General features: G+C 39.3%; 1 protein-coding gene across 1 annotated transcript in view; it reads right to left on the reverse strand.

Moving 5' to 3' along the window:
- The window catches only part of LOC124555301 (host cell factor 1-like), a 259,704-nt gene that overhangs the window by 97,365 nt on the left and 141,584 nt on the right, over positions 1–20,755 (reverse strand). The window contains 1 exon segment of the mRNA XM_047129175.1: positions 15,082–15,310. Within this exon segment, the coding sequence (XP_046985131.1) occupies positions 15,082–15,310 (229 nt within the window).

Genomic DNA, 20,755 nt, shown 5'->3' on the forward strand with positions numbered 1-20,755 from the left:
TACACATTGCTTCTGACTAGAAGAAGTTCTTCAGTTAAACTATAGATGGAAGAAACATAAACATCCTTTGTAATGAAACCACAGATAGAACGGGACACAATGTTCTTGTCGTTCTTTTGCATTGTCCTTTTGCAAACGTCTGCTGCAGAAGAACTGATGTTATTCCCTGCTGTTGTGAAATTCTCAGAATCAGCATCTGTGATGAACTGTTCTTGCATAATATTAGATACATTACCCAAACACAAGGTGCCATATTATGGTGTGTGTGTGTGTGTGTGTGTGTGTGTGTGTGTGTGTGTGTGTTTATTGACAGTGCTCTGTACACAACTATTATGGAACTCTGAAGGTCGTAACTGGAGATCATCTGATTTGTGTGCAGCGTTGGGCACATTAGCTCAGTTTGGTTGGCAAATGATGGACATTGTTTATGTATGATTTAAATTAACTTTTGACAATTGTGAAGTCAACATTCCTAAACACCAATAAGCATAAATAGAAGTACATTCAGTTTACAAAATTTAAGAGCGAAAATTTAAAAGAATCAAAACCTTTTCCTTTACCAGTAGTTACTCAGAGAAACAACTAGTTTGAAGTAGTATTCTATTTGGAAAGCTACTTCTTAAATATTGTAAGCCTTTTTTAAGTTGCCAGAAATGAGAGGCATGACTAACTGTGGTGTAAATTTTATAGAAAGTATGACAGATGTGATTAGAATTTAAAACCACATCGTTTTTGTCAAAAAGCATGCCAGGCTGCTTGTGCAGTTTTTAATTATACATGAGGGCTCATAAAGTATCATGTACCACAAGTAATTTATCCAAAACTTGATAACCTAGAATTAAATTGTTGAATAATATGTGAAGTACAGTATTTAGAAATCACACAAGAAGTGCTGCATGCTCTAACTACATTAGAACAAGTTGCTTGGAAAGATGTATTTGACAAGGCAGCTAATTCTACAAAAAGCAAATTGGCTACACTGAAGCAAAAACCCAAATTGCAAAGGGTTTCAGGGTACAGAGCAGGCATTTTGTAAGAGGAATGTGATTTTAAATAATAATGAAAAAACATCAAACACTTTTATTTTTCAGGTGTACCAGGGACATGCATTGTCTAGTATCTATGATCACTTAAAAATGCAGATAAGCAGCTAATAAAAACAACAAAGTTGATATTATAAATGATCTGAGTACCATTTGGACACAGGACGAGTGTGAAATTTTGTTGACACCCACAAACAATGGTGACAAAGAAGGGATATCATCTCACTACAATAGTGCTCTTACAGCCAGTAGATGTAATCCCCGAGTATTCAGTGCTAAGATTTGATTGACTGACCCCCCCCCCCCCCCCATAAAAAAAGAGAGAGAGAGAGAGAGAGAGAGAGAGAGAGAGAGAGAATCAGTTGTACAGTGATTAGATATCTCAGTGTAATAACACGAACAACATTGTATAATGGAATACAGTTCAAATTCCATGATTTGTTTACATGTTCAATCCTAAGTGTCGGAACTGTTGCAATACCTCCTCTCAGTCTTTAAGAATATAGATACATACAAACTGAATTATTTGTCAATTGCAAAATTTACCAGTTATTTTATTATTTAACATTCCTGTCTCAAAGTTCACTCCTCTTGTTTCTTTTTCTTCTTAATGGAACACCAAATTAAAACTTGCCATGATCAAACATTGTCTTATTTGTAGATACTTATTTCACGCTAGAAATCCTGCCCCTACCAGGCTTCCCAAGCTCTCCAATCATATGGTGCAATCACAGTAAAAATTCCTTTGTTTCGGCTCTAATGTTATCGGTACAAGAAATGTCCACAATTGTTATATACTGCTTCCCCTGTTACACTACTAGCCAGTCAGGTACACATGACAGAGCCGTATCTGCAATATAGCTCCACTGAACATGCCTTAATAAAAATTCTTCACTGACGAAATAACTTGCTCTTCTTACTAGTCAATGTGCAGTAGATGTGAACATATTTTTTACTATGAAAGATATGCAGTACAGAAATGGTCAGGTCACAGTCATCAGGTATCAGGCTCTTGCCTGTGTTCTTTCAGCTTCATCAGGTAATTCCAAAGAGTAACTCACTGAAAAATAATTATCCAAAATAAAAAATATTCAATTCTGTACATTTTATCGAGTGACATACTAGTGAATTAAAGCCACATTTCTAAAAGTTAGGTTCTGTGTTCATGAAAATGTGTAAGTCGTTAGTGATTCCTTTACCCCCTACCTCAAACTTGTTCATGGTTTTATTTGGACCTTTGTCCCCCCCCTCCCATTTTAAAGGAATTGTGATCCAAAGAACAGTTAGTGAGAACAACTCCATGTGATTACCATAATTACAGAAGTTCCCTAGAATTTGCACAATAGGCATTCTGTTTTAGTAACGCACTAAATTCCTGCAGGCAGGAAGCCGCAGTACTCGGCGAACCTCATGAACAGTTAATAACAACAACAGTCAACCAGCATTAACTTCCTCCGACGAAGGATTAGAGTTCTCTGTGCATTTTGGTGCCGCATCAACATGTAACTGCTGTGCAGAGCTGCAGACGTGATTGAACATTTTGGCATCCAAGCCTGGGCATAGGTCATGTTGCAAAACTGCTATGAAAATACCATACCCAAGTATAGGTTGGTCCACAAGTATGTGTGACACAGGAGCCAGGTAAGGATCAGAAACCACTCAGCTTTTGAGAGACTGCCACATACTGCATCTTCCTACTCATTTCCTGGCGGATGCTGCCCTCTGTGATTTGGTTATATATAGTGAAATGCCCTATTTTATGTTTTCGTGCAGTCCAAACTTAAAAAATGCAAAACTGAGGAGACTGCAGAATCGAAGAAAACGTTAGAACCCCTAAAATACAAGCGAAAATGTACGGTACACGATTAAAAAATTGTCTACATCTACATTTATACTCCGCAAGGCACCCAATGGTGTGTTTGCGGGAAGAACGACTGCTGGAAAGCCTTCGTGCGTGCTCGAATCCCTCTAATTTTACATTCGTGATCTCCTCAGGAGAGGTAAGTAGGGGGAAGTAACATAATCGATACCTCATCCAGAAACACACCCTCTTGAAACCTGGACAGCAAGCTACACCGCGATGCAAGGCACCTCACTTGCAGAGTCTGCCACTTGAGTTTACTAAACATCTCCGTAACGCTATCACACTTACCAAATAACCCTGTGACGAAACGTACCGCTCTTCTTTGGATCTTCTCTATCTCCTCTGTCAACCCGACCTGGTATGGATCCCACACTGATGAGCAATACTCAAGTATAGGTCGAACGAGTGTTTTGTAAGCCACCTCCTTTGTTGATGGACTACATTTTCTAAGGACTCTCCCAATAATCTCAACCTGGCACCCACCTTACCAACAATTAATTTTATATGATCATTCCACTTCAAATTGTTCCGTACGCATACTCCCAGATATTTTAAGAAGTAACTGCTACCAGTGTTTGTTCCACTATCATATAATCATACAATAAAGGATCTTTCTTTTTATGTATTCGCAATACATTACATTTGTCTATGTTAAGTGCCTTCCTGCATTTCACTACAATTTTCTAATGCTGCAACTTCTCTGTATACTACAGCATCATCCGCTAAAAGCTGCATGGAACTTCCGACACTATCTACTAGGTCATTTATATATATTGTGAAAAGTAATGGTCCCATAACACTCCTCTGTGGCACGCCAGAGGTTACTTTAACATCTGTAGACATCTCTCCATTGATAACAACATGCTGTGTAATCATTGCCAATATATTGTACAAAATCTGTGTAAGTGAAGGAAATTAAATTTACAATAAATGATTATCAACAATTTATAGTAATGAATTTCATTAGTTCTTAAAAAATCAAATATGTAACAGAAAGTAAAAACTCTTAAAAAATTTGAAATTTTTATCTGGGTACAAGGTGACTGAGCTATTTTCCTAAATGCTATGACCACAAATTATACATCAAAACATGCATTTTTGAGACACCTTTCCTTTATGTTCACTCAGAAAAAAGCAAAAACTTATGAACACGGTGGATTAAACCGAAAACTGAAGTAAGGTGAAAGGGGTCAGCATTTAACATGTGGGGGTGTGTGTTTTCCTTCTGCAGCCAACAGCAATTTATTTCGTTTGAGTAGACTTCACAACATGTATCTAGGGGACATCAAATCTTGGTGCTGATCAAGTAAGCCACTTGGTTGGCTTCGGGGTGGCAGAGAGTGAAAGCTTATAATTCGCAAATGACAAGGACCTACTCAATTCATTCAGTGCAAAGTTCAAAATTGTATGTTAACTGTCTAGGATGCTTATGTAGTTTTCAGGATACACTTTACAGTAAAAAAGTACTCTTTTTTTAATTATCTTACTTAACCAATACTATACATTTGTGACTGCAGAGGACTCCACAGATAAATTGGTCTGAATCCGATGTTTATCGCCGATTACTGTCACTGTTTCTCTTCATTCACCTGAAGCTGAATTTTATCTTTAAGTAGTGAAACTTTACGTAATTCTCTCCCGAATTTTGTATCCAACTGAAGTAGTTTATGAGTAGCTTTGTATTTGTACGTAACATTCCTTTCAGCGCATTGGATCTGCCAATAACATAGAGGCTGTTGTAATTATATTTCACATTCCTGGATGTGCAAAATATTTATTAATGCATTTCACTGGAGTGGAGAATCAGAAATGACTCACAAGCTTTGTGAAATAAGCTAGTTAACTTAATGAGTCTGTTATTAGAGCAAGACCTGTACTAAACAAGTGTTTATGTAGTTTTTGTCTGTGTATAAGACATTTTGAAAATTGAGCAAACTGTTGTGTAGTGCATAATCTCAGTAGTAGTGACCTGGGAAATTTTCTTGTTAAGGATTTTTCGAATTCAGAAATTGCCAGTAAAGTGCAAAATGTGTTGAAAGAATTCAGGATTATTGAGTGTTAAGACTAATACAGCACTGTACAAACGTGAAAGCTTACAATTAAAATTGCATGCACTGTCTGACTGCCACGAGTCTTTTTGCTGATAAATAAAAAGCAAAGGACATTTGTTACTGCTAATGACAATTAGTCGAAGTAATGCATATCATGAAAGAACATTTTTTATGGTGAGAACCATAACAGACTAAGTGCCAGTAAGTTTCTTTGATACAATATGTAAACTTATTTAGGATATGTCTCCAAAATGAGATGTTTCAATTGTACATACATCACACGAGAAATTCTATTCAGATTGTTCAAATAAATAAATTTATCATTTCATCAGTTTCAATTATGATGAAACTTGGTATAAATTCCACATATGAGAAACCTCATATTTGGTGAAAGAGTAGAACAACATTGTGGCAACATTGTTCTTTCCATAGTTTTCTGGGATAGCAAGGTCTGAGGTGTTGGAGGTGAAAGGCCGGGGACTATGATGTTTAAATGTAGTCTGCAGTAAGGATTTGCAAGTTAAATAGAAACAAACAAGAGGCGTCGGATCCAACACTGCCTTGTGGTAGGAGACAATTTTTATGGAAATTTTTATCATCATGGCTGTATCCACAATTTGATGATGTTAAGTTTTATTACTGCCACATGTTGCACAGCACAAATTGCAACTATATTTTTACATTTTCAAATGAGAGGTGTATTAACGTAAACAAATGCATATTAACCAAAATGCGTGAATAATACACAAGAGATTACTGTAAGCTTTGACTGACTATCACCAACAAGCGCTACAAGCTGCAGGCCTGAGGCCAGATGAGAGAACCCGATAGGCACAAAGATTTGCTGCTCCTAGACACAAGTGACTTAACACTACTTTTTGCAGTGGTGACATCACTAGTAGGCTTTTAACTATTGATCGCTCGTGACGACCCCTGTGTGTATCGTGTGCATTTTGATTATTCGTTTCCTTTTTAGTGTGTGATGTACCTGCGCAGCATGCCGTTTCGAAGCAACAGTGCAATGAAAGTGTATCACAACTAATCACACTTATCATTAAATGTCAATTAAAAAAGTATCAACTGTAAGGCTTCAACAGATTTTATGATAACTAATGCACAATACAAAATTCAGATGAGTAACTTAATGTTGTTATCACATTCTGGAATTTTGTTATGATTGTAATACTATATGTTCTGCAATATTAGATGTTATTTAACATTTCTATTCGATTAGGGAAGCAAGAATGAAATAAATATTTGTCTCTTTATTTCTGAATATGTGGTGATTAGGCAGAAACCTAAGAGGACAGCTTATGTTCCTACAAGTGAAACAAGCAGCAACAAAATGCATATTGTTCCTTGTCACAAATACTTTACTGTTTATTTCTGAATATGTGGCGATTTCCGAGTGTGTGGATAGGGTGGAACTTAATAGAACACCTTAAATTGCTGCAAGTGAGTAACTTTCTTATTCTTCCTTGTCACAAATATTTCGCACGTTGTGCATTCACAAACATATCCCCCTAAAGAGTTCTTGCTACAAGTGAGATTCCCCCATCACTAACACATCCACAAACATCAACTTGGCACTGTAGCAATTTACAAATCAATAGAATTGTTCCTGGTTGCCTTCACAGCACCACCACATAACGATTATGTCAGTTCCCCCAAAAAGTAGTGTGAAATGTACTTGACCCATCATCACTGTGCGGTGAAGTTAAATGTTGCAAGTTGTGTTGGCAACATTGATCATGGATTACATCAGCATTTCCCCTCTTGTGTCTCCCCTCTCCACAACAGACTAAAATATTCCCTTAACTCGTTCAGTCACATCAAATGTCAATAGGAATAAAATGGAATGAAGTCAAGTCAGACGTCGAGTAAGAAGTTAGAATCAAGTAAACCTTACTAAACAGAAACGTAAAATCGGGGTATTTTTAGCATTGATCTTATGGATTTTTATACAGAGGCTACGAATTTACAGTGCAGAATTGCAAAAGATGTAAAATTGGAGAACGTAAAATCATAGGTCCACTGTAAATACTTCGAAAAAAATGGGAAGTGATGGAGAACCTCTGCAGTACTGACCATGGCATTCTGTGCTTATGTAGTCGCGAGATTTGAATTGTTCTTGTTTGTTTTTGCCATTTTACTAATTATTCTTTCAAATTCACCACATTTTTTGAGTGGGCAGGAAATCTTAGAAGCTCTAGACAAATAATTGCATGAATAGTATGAAGAAATTTTATATTCAGGTAAGCTGTTTTCTTGTAAAACTTTCCTTTGATATTCAACTAATCTTTCTGGTGGTGTTTCAGCTATCATGAGACATATTTGTCTGTATTATCTGTTTTGTATAATAATTTGATGATAATTCTGGAGTTGTTCAGACATCATTTAGTCAACCGAGTATGTCTTATGCAGCAGAGTCATCTGCACATTCGAGAGAGAGAGAAGGAAAGTTCTTGGAAGAAACCGACTGATGCCAAATTATACTAAACATTTTCTTACAATCCACTAACTTTGCTACAGTTTTTAGGGAAAAAAATGGAGGTAAGAGCAGCAATTTATGAGAATTCTAGCACTGATACTTTTCCAAATACATGGTCAAGCATATAAATTCAGAAACAAATAGGAGAAGTTCAGTACCAACTCATGAAAGTATTTCTAGTGCTACTCACACCAATACACTTGTAGGATGATGCTTCCTGGTACGCAAGGGGTCCTTCCACTGAGAAGGAGCGATCAACAAGGTTGTGCAAAGTTCGTTCAGAGAAGATTAACCAATCTAATGGAACAGCAGGTAGGAAGAAAATGAGCCGGTGGTGTCCTAACTGTAATAAATCGCTCTACTTTCCAGAATGCTTCAACTTCATTCACACAAAAGCCAATTATGTGTGAAACTGTGCAAAAAATTGGAAACGCAAATTACACATTTATTTTATTATCATTAATGTTGGTAATTAAAATAAATATGTCGAATAAACCTTGACAATTCCTCTCTTGTAACATGTATTCCTGTGTAAGATAACACGTATACTCGAATAATCTGCGATTGTTTTTTCCCTCAAATTTAAGGACAAAAAACTGGGGTATGTGGATGATTTGAAAACAATGTTGGTACTGCTCCGCCTTCAACAATAGATCCAATTATACTATTGCATTGTTGTGGTCTCAGTCTGCGACACGTCAGTAGCATGTTAGAAGTTAAGTATTAATGTCTTAAACTTGTTAATTATGGCTGTTAAAGAAAAACTGAAAATTATTGACAAAGCCAAGAACATTGGAAACTGTGCAGTGGAAGGAAACTATGACATGAGTGAGAGTTGTATTCATGACCGGCAAAAAACAAAACATGGCTTCAAGAAACTAACAGTAATCGCCGGACATTTCTTGGTAAAAAAACGAAGCATCTGGACCTCGAAAAAAGGCTCTGCGGCTATGTAGATGACAAGCAACAAGTAATTTTGAACACATCACTGTGTTAGAACATTTTTTCTTTGTAAATAAAACAAATTAAAGTAAAAAAAATTCCCCTCCCTCAAAATCAGGGTGCACAGATTATTCTAGTATACATGGTACGTCAAACACAAACCTGCCAGTGACATTTTAAAAATGCCATAAATGGTAGGTTTTTCAAAATTGTAAGTAAGTATCTGGTCCTGAAAGTTAACAACAGAGCACATTTCCTTGTGACTGCTTGTGTGTATAACGTTACCAACATGTAAACATACAGCTAGAGCCTTTTAAGTTTATTGATGGGATGGCTCTTATAGTAACAACAGGAAGAGCATCTGGCTACCCCTTAAATTAACCAGGCCACATTCTGTGCCAATGTAGAACAAAAGCACAAGAAAATAAATATGAATGACGATGATGGTATGCCTCTTCTACTTCTAGAAATTTGAAATGAAACTACAAGATTTACTTTCCAAAAGTTCGAATACTAAACAGAAAAATAAATATCAATGCCGTTTTGTTTATCATGTTGCCATGTATAATGTCTGCACTGGATGAAATTTGGTTAGAAAAACTTTATATTACTTGAAATTGTCCTCGTGCCTACACAATCTCACAGGTCATAGCACATTATCACTCAACACATACCTTGCCTGTATGCAAACAAATGCGTCCAATTACCATCTTTTAATTGAGCTGATTTTTGTCATTCTGAAAGATGATAATTTAAATGTAATGACCTGTTAACAACAAACTCTTATAAGTCCCACCGAAATTACCACAAAATACAGGGTCTCCTCCACCACCTACAAGAATTGCTTTCCACTTGAGTTTTGTTACAAATGGCCAAGTATGAACTGGAGTCAATGAACACACAGCAGAGGCAGTAAAGTATTTTTAATACAAAGACGTGCTGCAGTGTTCAAGTATGATAATACTGTACAATCAGATCTCACATGTGACAAAAAAACTTTCCTCATATTAACATTAGTAATGTTTTCCAGACTACTCGGATTACGTGGTACGTTATATTTTAACTGATTTTCAATATTACAGAATTGCAAAGACATCACTTTTCTTTTCTTCCCTTTGTGTCACACTGTTATCAAAAGTTTTTTCCTTTTTCTATAGCTTGATCGGAGAGAGAGATTGTTAGCCGTATGCTGCTTTCCACAGGCCCCTCCACAGAATTTCTGCTTATTAAAGTGACTTATTATCAAATCTTACGTAGTCTGATTTATATCAGTGGGTTCATACAGTTACATTATATTAACATGAAGCTACTGGTTCCAAAATGATCTTTATTGGAGCCACTTGAACTCCCTTTTACAAACAAACAGCGTGTACACTTCTGAGCAATCAAATTAGACATACATTCACATCTACATGTTAGACAAACTACCTTACAGTGCATGACTGAGGGTATCAATTACTGATTTCACGAATGGAGTGACGGGAAAACTTAAGCCTCTGTACATGCTCAAATTTCTCTTATCTAATTCTTGTGACCTATAAAGGAGATATACAGGGTGTTTCAAAAATGACCGGTATATTTGAAACGGCAATAAAAACTAAACGAGCAGCGATAGAAATACACCGTTTGTTGCAATATGCTTGGGACAACAGTACATTTTCAGGCAGACAAACTTTCGAAATTACAGTAGTTACAATTTTAACAACAGATGGCGCTGCAAGTGTTGTGAAAGATATAGAAGACAACACAGTCTGTGGGTGCGCCATTCTGTACGTCGTCTTTCTGCTGTAAGCGTGTGCTGTTCACAAAGTGCAAGTGTGCTGTAGACAACATGGTTTATTCCATAGAACAGAGGATTTTTCTGGTGTTGGAATTCCACCGCCTAGAACACAGTGTTGTTGCAACAAGACAAAGTTTTCAACGGAGGTTTAATGTAACCAAAGGACCGAAAAGCGATACAATAAAGGATCTAGAATGAGATTTCACTCTGCAGCGGAGTGTGCGCTGATATGAAACTTCCTGGCAGATTAAAACTGTGTGCCCGACCGAGACTCGAACTCGGGACCTTTGCCTTTCGCGGGCAAGTGCTCTACCAACGAGCTACCGAAGCACGACTCACGCCCGGTACTCACAGCTTTACTTCTGCCACTACCTCGTCTCCTACCTTCCAAACTTTACAGAAGCTCTCCTGCGAACCTGCAGAACTAGCACTCCTGAAAGAAAGGATATTGCGGAGACACGGCTTAGCCACAGCCTGGGGGATGTTTCCAGAATGAGATTTTCACTCTGCAGCGGAGTGTGCGCTGATATAAAACTTCCTGGCAGATTAAAACTGTGTGCCCGACCGAGACTCGAACTCGGGACCTTTGCCTTTCGCGGGCAAGTGCTCTACCAACGAGCTACCGAAGCACGACTCACGCCCGGTACTCACAGCTTTACTTCTGCCAGTACCTCGTCTCCTACCTTCCAAACTTTACAGAAGCTCTCCTGCGAACCTGCAGAACTAGCACTCCTGAAAGAAAGGATATTGCGGAGACATGGCTTAGCCACAGCCTGGGGGATGTTTCCAGAATGAGATTTTCACTCTGCAGCGGAGTGTGCGCTGATATGAAACTTCCTGGCAGATTAAAACTGTATGCCCAACCGAGACTCGAACTCGGGACCTTTGCCTTTCGCGGGCAAGTGCTCTACCAACGAGCTACCGAAGCACGACTCACGCCTCACGCCCGGTACTCACAGCTTTACTTCTGCCAGTACCTCGTCTCCTACCTTCCAAACTTTACAGAAGCTCTCCTGCGAACCTGCAGAACTAGCACTCCTGAAAGAAAGGATATTGCGGAGACACGGCTTAGCCACAGCCTGGGGGATGTTTCCAGAATGAGATTTTCACTCTGCAGCGGAGTGTGCGCTGATATAAAACTTCCTGGCAGATTAAAACTGTGTGCCCGACCGAGACTCGAACTCGGGACCTTTGCCTTTCGCGGGCAAGTGCTCTACCAACGAGCTACCGAAGCACGACTCACGCCCGGTACTCACAGCTTTACTTCTGCCAGTACCTCGTCTCCTACCTTCCAAACTTTACAGAAGCTCTCCTGCGAACCTGCAGAACTAGCACTCCTGAAAGAAAGGATATTGCGGAGACATGGCTTAGCCACAGCCTGGGGGATGTTTCCAGAATGAGATTTTCACTCTGCAGCGGAGTGTGCGCTGATATGAAACTTCCTGGCAGATTAAAACTGTATGCCCAACCGAGACTCGAACTCGGGACCTTTGCCTTTCGCGGGCAAGTGCTCTACCAACGAGCTACCGAAGCACGACTCACGCCTCACGCCCGGTACTCACAGCTTTACTTCTGCCAGTACCTCGTCTCCTACCTTCCAAACTTTACAGAAGCTCTCCTGCGAACCTGCAGAACTAGCACTCCTGAAAGAAAGGATATTGCGGAGACATGGCTTAGCCACAGCCTGGGGGATGTTTCCAGAATGAGATTTTCACTCTGCAGCGGAGTGTGCGCTGATATGAAACTTCCTGGCAGATTAAAACTGTGTGCCCGACCGAGACTCGAACTCGGGACCTTTGCCTTTCGCGGGCAAGTGCTCTACCAACGAGCTACCGAAGCACGACTCACGCCCGGTACTCACAGCTTTACTTCTGCCACTACCTCGTCTCCTACCTTCCAAACTTTACAGAAGCTCTCCTGCGAACCTGCAGAACTAGCACTCCTGAAAGAAAGGATACTGCGGAGACATGGCTCAGCCACAGCCTGGGGGATGTTTCCAGAATGAGATTTTCACTCTGCAGCGGAGTGTGCGCTGATATGAAACTTCCTGGCAGATTAAAACTGTATGCCCGACCGAGACTCGAACTCGGGACCTTTGCCTTTCGCGGGCAAGTGCTCTACCAAAGAGCTACCGAAGCACGACTCACGCCTCACGCCCGGTACTCACAGCTTGACTTCTGCCAGTACCTCGTCTCCTACCTTCCAAACTTTACAGAAGCTCTCTGCGAACCTGCAGAACTAGCACTCCTGAAAGAAAGGATATTGCGGAGACATGGCTTAGCCACAGCCTGGGGGATGTTTCCAGAATGAGATTTTCACTCTGCAGCGGAGTGTGCGCTGATATGAAACTTCCTGGCAGATTAAAACTGTGGGCCCGACCGAGACTTGAACTCGGGACCTTTGCCTTTCGCGGGCAAGTGCTCTACCAACGAGCTACCGAACCACGACTCACGCCCGGTACTCACAGCTTTACTTCTGCCAGTACCTCGTCTCCTACCTTCCAAACTTTACAGAAGCTCTCCTGCGAACCTGCAGAACTAGCACTCCTGAAAGAAAGGATATTGCCGAGACATGGCTTAGCCACAGCCTGGGGGATGTTTCCAGAATGAGATTTTCACTCTGCAGCGGAGTGTGCACTGATACGAAACTTCCTGGCAGATAAAGGATCTGTTTGAAAAATTTCAACGGACTGGGAACGTGACGGATGAACGTGCTGGAAAGGTAGGGCGACCGCGTACGGCAACCACAGAGGGCAACGCGCAGCTAGTGCAGCAGGTGATCCAACAGCGGCCTCGGGTTTCCGTTCGCCGTGTTGCAGCTGCGGTCCAAATGACGCCAACGTCCACGTATCGTCTCATGTGCCAGAGTTTACACCTCTATCCATACAAAATTCAAACGCAGCAACCCCTCAGCGCCGCTACAATTGCTGCACGAGAGACATTCGCTAACGATATAGTGCACAGGATTGATGACGGCGATATGCATGTGGGCAGCATTTGGTTTACTGACGAAGCTTATTTTTACCTGGACGGCTTCGTCAATAAACAGAACTGGCGCATATGGGGAACCGAAAAGCCTCATGTTGCAGTCCCATTGTCCCTGCATCCCCAAAAGGTACTGGTCTGGGCCGCCATTTCTTCCAAAGGAATCATTGGCCCATTTTTCAGATCCGAAACGATTACTGCATCACGCTATCTGGATATTCTTCGTGAATTTGTGGCGGTACAAACTGCCTTAGACGACACTGCGAACACCTCGTGGTTTATGCAAGATGGTGCCCGGCCACATCGCACGGCCGACGTCTTTAATTTCCTGAATGAATATTTCGATGATCGTGTGATTGCTTTGGACTATCCGAAACATACAGGAGGCGGCGTGGATTGGCCTCCCTATTCGCCAGACATGAACCCCTGTGACTTCTTTCTGTGGGGACACTTGAAAGACCAGACACGTTGTCTGCCAGACACGTTGTCAAAGGTTTCGGGTAATTTCATTCAGAGACTACGCCATATTATTGCTACGCATGGTGGATACGTGGAAAATATCGTACTATAGAGTTTCCCAGACCGCAGCGCCATCTGTTGTTGAAAATTGTAACTACTGTAATTTCGAAAGTTTGTCTGCCTGAAAATGTACTGTTGTCCCAAGCATATTGCAACAAACAGTGTATTTCTATCGCTGCTCGTTTAGTTTTTATTGCCGTTTCAAATATACCGGTCTTTTTGAAACGCCCTGTATAATTGATACAGGGGAACTGCTGCGTAGTCTACATCAAGCAGCAGTTTTTTTAATTACCCAAAAGTGTTCCCCAAAAACTTCACTTTTCTACGCATTTAACTTCCTTAAGTTAGTATGTTGGAGATAAAATGCGCCTAATGCCACAGTGAACAAAATAGTTAGTCACTGGATGTGTAGTTGTCAAAAGTGCAGGCCATGAAAGACAATAGTTCGACTTCAAAACCCAGCTTTCAACACTGTTTTAACATGTCAGAAAGTTTCACCTTGCATACTTGCTGATGACTGAATGATTCAGTAACTGTACAGCAACCTACTGTTCGATAATGAGCATAAAATTGTTTGACCAAAGGAAAATTACACCTAAAAAAAGACAATGTCATACACTGTATGGTGGCTTCCAGATTATGTATGTAGTGGTACATGTAGATTTAAAATGCACCATGCCATTAATCCCAAATTGCATCAAAATGGTTTGAAGAAATCTCCATGAACAAAAAGGTGCTTTTGTAGCCCCCAAATCAACATAGTTCAATCCTATTGAGTGATACAGCCATCCCTTCGATCTAGTTTCAACCATTCTTTGATGGCAGTTCAGGTTGCAGCCCAACAATTTCAGTGCGTTGCGAAAGTCATGGGTGTTAATTTAACAACAGCTGTTATAACAAAAAGTGGACCCACAACCTACTAGGCATGTGTAATTCAATTGCTCACAAGTGTACAGAACTGAAAAGCTGAAGTATTTATATTTTATAACATACTGCGTTCACTATAGCATAACACTATTGCCGGCATCTAAAATGATGGAAGACAGTGTACTGATCCTACGATCTACATAAAATGTATCTCTTGAGATCAATGTGTTTGAAAAAATAACTAACCAGCTTTGTGTTTCTTTTCACATCTGAAAATGGATAGTAAGTTTTCAACTTCTTACTCCCTCTACTTGTTCCCTTTCAAGACCATCCATGAATTTTAACATATGCAGTTAATTAAATCCTCATGCAAAGAACAAATAATATATCATCACAATACACAGTTCACTCCACAGAAACAATGATAATGCACATTTTCATATGTACTATTCACAATAAAGCCAAAGCAAGCACATACATCTAAATTCAGTTATTTCTGGCTATTAACATTCTGCTGCTGATATTACTTCTACTTCTAACCTATTGTCGAGGTGGGCTGAAGCTGGCGGGTAGCAGCAGCAGATGTACTGACTGTCTGACCTAGGGCCGCCACAAGCTCGGCTGAACTGCTACCTAAACTCATATTCTCAGCTCCTGCTACAAGTGGCATTGTGGTTCCACTGTTGGGCAGTAATGTCAACATTTTTTGTCCCCCATCTGCTGTAGTTAGCTGCATTGTCACTGGTTTTGCACCCAGTGTTAGTGCAGGCTGGAAAAAAAATTAACATGATTATTTCAACACTTGTTTTAACATCATAAGCAACAGAAATATACCTTTCCACAAATTAAAGGAAAAGTTATACAAATACAAGAAACACGACGATGCAATATGTTCATGACGTACTAGTACATCATCTTTTATTAAGAAGCGAAATGCTGCTGTCAGCGCTTCTCTTTACAATATATGCACTCTTGTGCAAAACCAAATTATGTAGGATTCAAGTCAATCAGTTTCTGATACAGGGTGGCGACTGTCATCAGATCTTCCTGAGTCTCCCATGTTTTCCCAGATTGAAATCCCAAATTTCCCCAAACCTGATTTTTGTTGTAGGTGAAAGTAACTTTTACTTTACTACCTTTTATGGCTACACAGTTACCATGTCATTCGTCAATAGGAACCAGAAAACAAAGCGTCTATTTTTGGCTAAACTGCCAGTTTTTAAAATTATTAGCGATACAAATTTAAAAGGTTTTTCATGCTGAAGTTTGAAGCCTTAGGACTTTAAAACTGATTGGAGAGAAAAATAAAATTTATTCTCTATAATAAGAGCTTTTTCATGGAATGTTTGCTTTTTTAAAAACTTCCACTAGCTTTTATTTCCAAAATGGTCTTTGCTAGTTTCCTACTTTTGGCTCTATTTAAACTTTCAACAAATGACTATTTCTGTTGAAAAGCAGGAGCATTTTCCCTCTAACTTTCGGTGTTTCTCAAGATTATCTTTCTTTTTCCACACAATTTGATGATTACGAAACCTGAAAAACGTTAATTTCGGATTAAGAACTGATCAGACTACCATATAGCCCTTTTGTGGGCATTTATAGCTGTGCGACCTGTGCTTGAGAACACTACAGATATAACTGACAATGTACTTGGAGAAGAAGTAGAACCAAAAATAAGTTTATTTGTACTTCACTGGAAGATTTTTGGCAACATCAAAACACATTGACTAGTTCCGTTTACTGATTGCTATAGTGTGGAAACTATAAAATTGGCAGTTGGCTGCGAGTTTAAACAAATGAGAAATTTCACTGTCTGAAAGAAGAAGTGTGGGAAAACAATCTCCACCTCCCTCTCACAAAAAGCAGCTGCTTCTGTGTTTCTGGGAAAGCAGATATGACACATGGTCACAGGGATCATCAACCCCTTACTCTCTTGCGAGAGTCATATTCTGCGATGGACCAGGTTCTTACTTGTGTTTAACAAAATTTTGGCTACGATTTAAGGTTTAATTAACTGTTGTAAATTATAAGCTCCTGCCAACCCATGGAAATTCCTTTATTGCTTCTGTCTGTCACCATTTGGTATCATGTCATGTCTCGTCATTGTACAATAATCAAGAGTATGAGAAACCCTTGCAGGACCATAATTCGAACTACTGTGACTACAATGTAATATCAATGGATGTTGATAGCAACGATTCACCAAATTTGAAAATGGATGCTCTTCATACTACGTCTCTTGTTAACTTTAAGCATGACACTGCGTGAGTCAGCAAAGTACTAATTTATACTGAACTTAGTAAAAACAGACCAAAAGCCTGAATATTCAATGCCGATCTACAAAACATACACGATTGAATATGGATTTTAAGGTGGTCCTTATATCTACACCTACACCCATACTCCGCAAGCCACCTGACGGTTTGTGGCGGAGGGTACCCTGAGTACCTCTATCGGTTTCTCCCTTCTATTCCAGTCTCGTATTGTTCATGGAAAGAAGGATTGTCGGTATGCTTCTGTATGGGCTCTAGATTTTATCCTCATGGTCTCTTCGCGAGATATACGTAGGAGGGAGCAATATACTGCTTGACTCTTCGGTGAAGGTATGTTCTCGAAACTTTAACAAAAGCCCGTACTGAGCTACTGAGCGTCTCTCCTGTGGGGGTTATATAACCATGTTAAGTGATTTGAGCATACAGCCCCCCCATTTTTCCCCACAATCAGGGTACTGTCTCTGGTGATCCTGCACACATCGCAAAATGTGCTAAATTTAAATTTATAAATCATGTTAGGTCAAACAACATACTTAACCAAAAGTTTTTGTAACTGCACTAGACAGAACAGTGAACTTCCTTTCAGTCCCAGAAGTTTCCCACTGCAGATGTCTAACCATACATGTTTTAATGTCATTGTTAACGTTGTAATCAAACAGTAATAATCTCCTTATTTACATAATGTAAGTACTGACAAAATTCTTTACAGCACTCGAAGAGACCCCTGTGTTTACTTTTTCGTATACTTTTAGTTCTTTAAAAAGTGCAAGCTATTGTTGTGCCAATTGATGATGCACTTAGAGAGCACTATTTTGCTTATATTAAGTGTTTTTCAGGGCACATCCAGTTCACCAACACTGAGGGATGGCTGAGAATGAAAGAGTAACATCTTCAATGAATAAATTCCTTTGACCATCCACCATGCACGATGCAAAGCTCCAGGCAGACTTACATGAGGATTTAAGTCCACACTTGAACCCACAAACATGATTTCGATATCACTGAAACCCTCATGTAAATAAATGTTCATGTCCATCTTCATAATTTAGTTTTTCATGCCACTCCACTTTTCTCTAAGTTCCTTGAAAAATGTTACATCGGGTCTGATACTACAGGGTAACTCATTTCCGAACACACTCCATAACACTAGCCCGTGCACATGATTATCACAAGGGAAAAACAGCAGCCCTCTTCCTGTTAACTGTTCCAGCAACATAACAGCTCCTCTGAAATGAACTATGTTGGACGCAGTGGCGCCACAACAAAGAATTTCAAACTTTTCGTCTAGTCCCCAAACTTTTATGGCATTCCCAACTGCCTGTAATTGTTCTTTCCTACAAGAATTCGGTAATGCAGGCACACCAATTTATTGCCTTGATTTCCCTAGGTTATGATGACTGGTTGTCATTTAGCTCTTGAATCTGACATTTAACACTGGTGCCATCATATCATCCTAAAGAACGGTTACAAAAGTTCCATTCTTGTCTTTAAACATATGTTTAATATGTTCTGCCTGTTTAGTTCTGAATTGCTTGGCATCATTAAATCAAACTAAGATTAAATGCTATTTCATCGACATTATGTCCAAATCCCTCAGCTGTAGCCTCAAGGATGAAAGAAGCATTTATTTGACGTAACTGATACCTGTGTAAAATGGTGGCTAGTTTTGCTGTCATTAAACACCTCCTTGCACATTTGTTTTCTTTTTTCGAATTTACCTCATTTTCATCTATGGTCCCATCACTACTAAACACTGAAGCTGAAATTGTGGAGCATTCTGCGAAAATGGTACCACCATCACAATCGCACTTAAAAGTGGTTTTTCAGACCAGTCAGTAGCAGTTTCCAAAAACTGTGACTTGTTATCAAACTTCATCTTCCTTGATCTGTCTTTCATAACTCTAATCCACACCTTTTCCTTTTCTGCCACCAACTTCCAGTCAAGACCTCCAAGATAACCTCTACAGCCGGACACTCTTTGTTGTAATAAAAAAGAATTTGTCCTCTTCCACTTTTATCATGTTCAAATCATTAGCATGGGTAACATCAAAGAGATTACTTAGATTTGCGAAAAACTTACGCTCTCATTTACGGTCTTTCTATCAGTACTTCTTTCCAGACTGTACCACTCTGAATGTAGGTCTACAAGTTTTGTTGTACAATGAGGTAGAGCTCTTTTAGAAATCCTAGCCTTCTCCCAAAATATTACACTTCCACACATGACTAAATTAGCAGTTCCACTAATAGTCAATTTCACTTTGAGTATGTTATAAAACAAGACAGACAAAACCTGTCATTTAGATGGTAATTTATGTCCACTGATCTGGTGCCTAATTTCATCAACTAAATAAATAGTTGTGTCACTAGTTCTTAAACTACCCACCATGATATAAATAAATATTCAAAACATCATCAAATGGGAACCGACGCTCAAGTGAAGATAGATGGTGTGACTGCAGTTGAGAGCATGCATAAGCAGTTATATCAAAACTTAGCGACATGACACAACTTCTCCGCTACTGCGGCATGGGTTCCTCTACCTCAGTTTCAATATAATAGTCTTAAAACAAGTGGAAGAAAACAGATGTGTGCATGAAGAAATATGAATTCTGAAAAACAAGGACCACCCAATTGGATATGTAACTGTATTTTTCTATGAAACTGCAAACCCACTTTCACTTTTGTGCAAATGCTGAATTCACAACTAAGTGATAAACTATCACACTTACATTAAACTTCATTGTACTAGCAATAATGTAATGTCATATAATGGGACATTGACCTCAAATCCGAGAACCAACGAACAATAATGAAGATTCCCAGAGTGCAGTGAGTGACAGGTAGCTGTGATCAACAAACACTGCAACAATTCAGTGCTCTTCTTGACATTTCCTTTCCTGACTACACAACTGTTATTTTTCAAGGCAGAGTTTCTGAGCGATTCATAACATTATGACAGTACATTTATTTCTGCAAAAGAAACAGTTCACCCCTACCATCCTCTCTCAGAACTCCTGAGTATTCAGGAATACCCTGGGATTTCCCTGATCTTACCAGCAAATTCAATATCTGGGAATTCCAGATTTTCCTGACAAGTCGCCACCCTTGTGTTGATTTTACTCCACAGTTTGTATTTTAAGCTTTTCTGTAGTTGCAAATGGACTGGAAATGGCTGGCCAAACTACTGTCCACTTCTAGGAGTATGCCACTACAAGTGGGGAACAAATGTAAAGAGAAGAGTTAGGCAGGAAGCTTAATGACAACCAGTAAAACAACAAAAATAAGAGTTCTCTTAAAAACCAACCATTTCAGACAAATACAGTTTGTTACAACTGAATGAACATTACACATTGAAAAGTTAATTTTAAGTAAAAACCTCTAAACAACATTGTGTTTTGTGTGGTTTGAATGATGCTTTCCACAACTGAACAACGGATGGATTTTTATATTCTGCTGTGCTTGTTTACGTCATTTTTGTGTCCATGAGAAGAACAATATGATGGACACACTGTACAACAAAAATTATCATCACAAAATTTACTTTCATACAAAAATTACTATTTTTACCAATACAGGTGACACACACTACACTGTATCAGGCATTTTTTTTTATCATCACTGAGTACAATACCAGTGTTTAACGGACCACAGCTCTTCCTGCATGTCTACTTTGAGCTATGTTCTTTAAATTTCACCAGGACTCAGTTACCACGAGAAATATCTAAGTCTTGGAAGTAAAAACTACTGTCAAATTTGGGAGAAATTCAAGGCTAAAAAGAGGTCATCTGCTAAGGCAACAGTGCAGAGAATAAAAGCGATGTTTTCAGTTCTTCAAAGCTCATTTTGTCAAGAATAGCTGCCACATTCAAGCGAAGAATGTACTCCGGAATTCCATATTACATCCACTTAACACATGCATATAAATGGCAGAGGTCATTAAT

The sequence above is a fragment of the Schistocerca americana genome, chromosome X (genome assembly GCF_021461395.2).
Source record: "Schistocerca americana isolate TAMUIC-IGC-003095 chromosome X, iqSchAmer2.1, whole genome shotgun sequence".
NCBI lineage: Eukaryota > Metazoa > Arthropoda > Insecta > Orthoptera > Acrididae > Schistocerca > Schistocerca americana.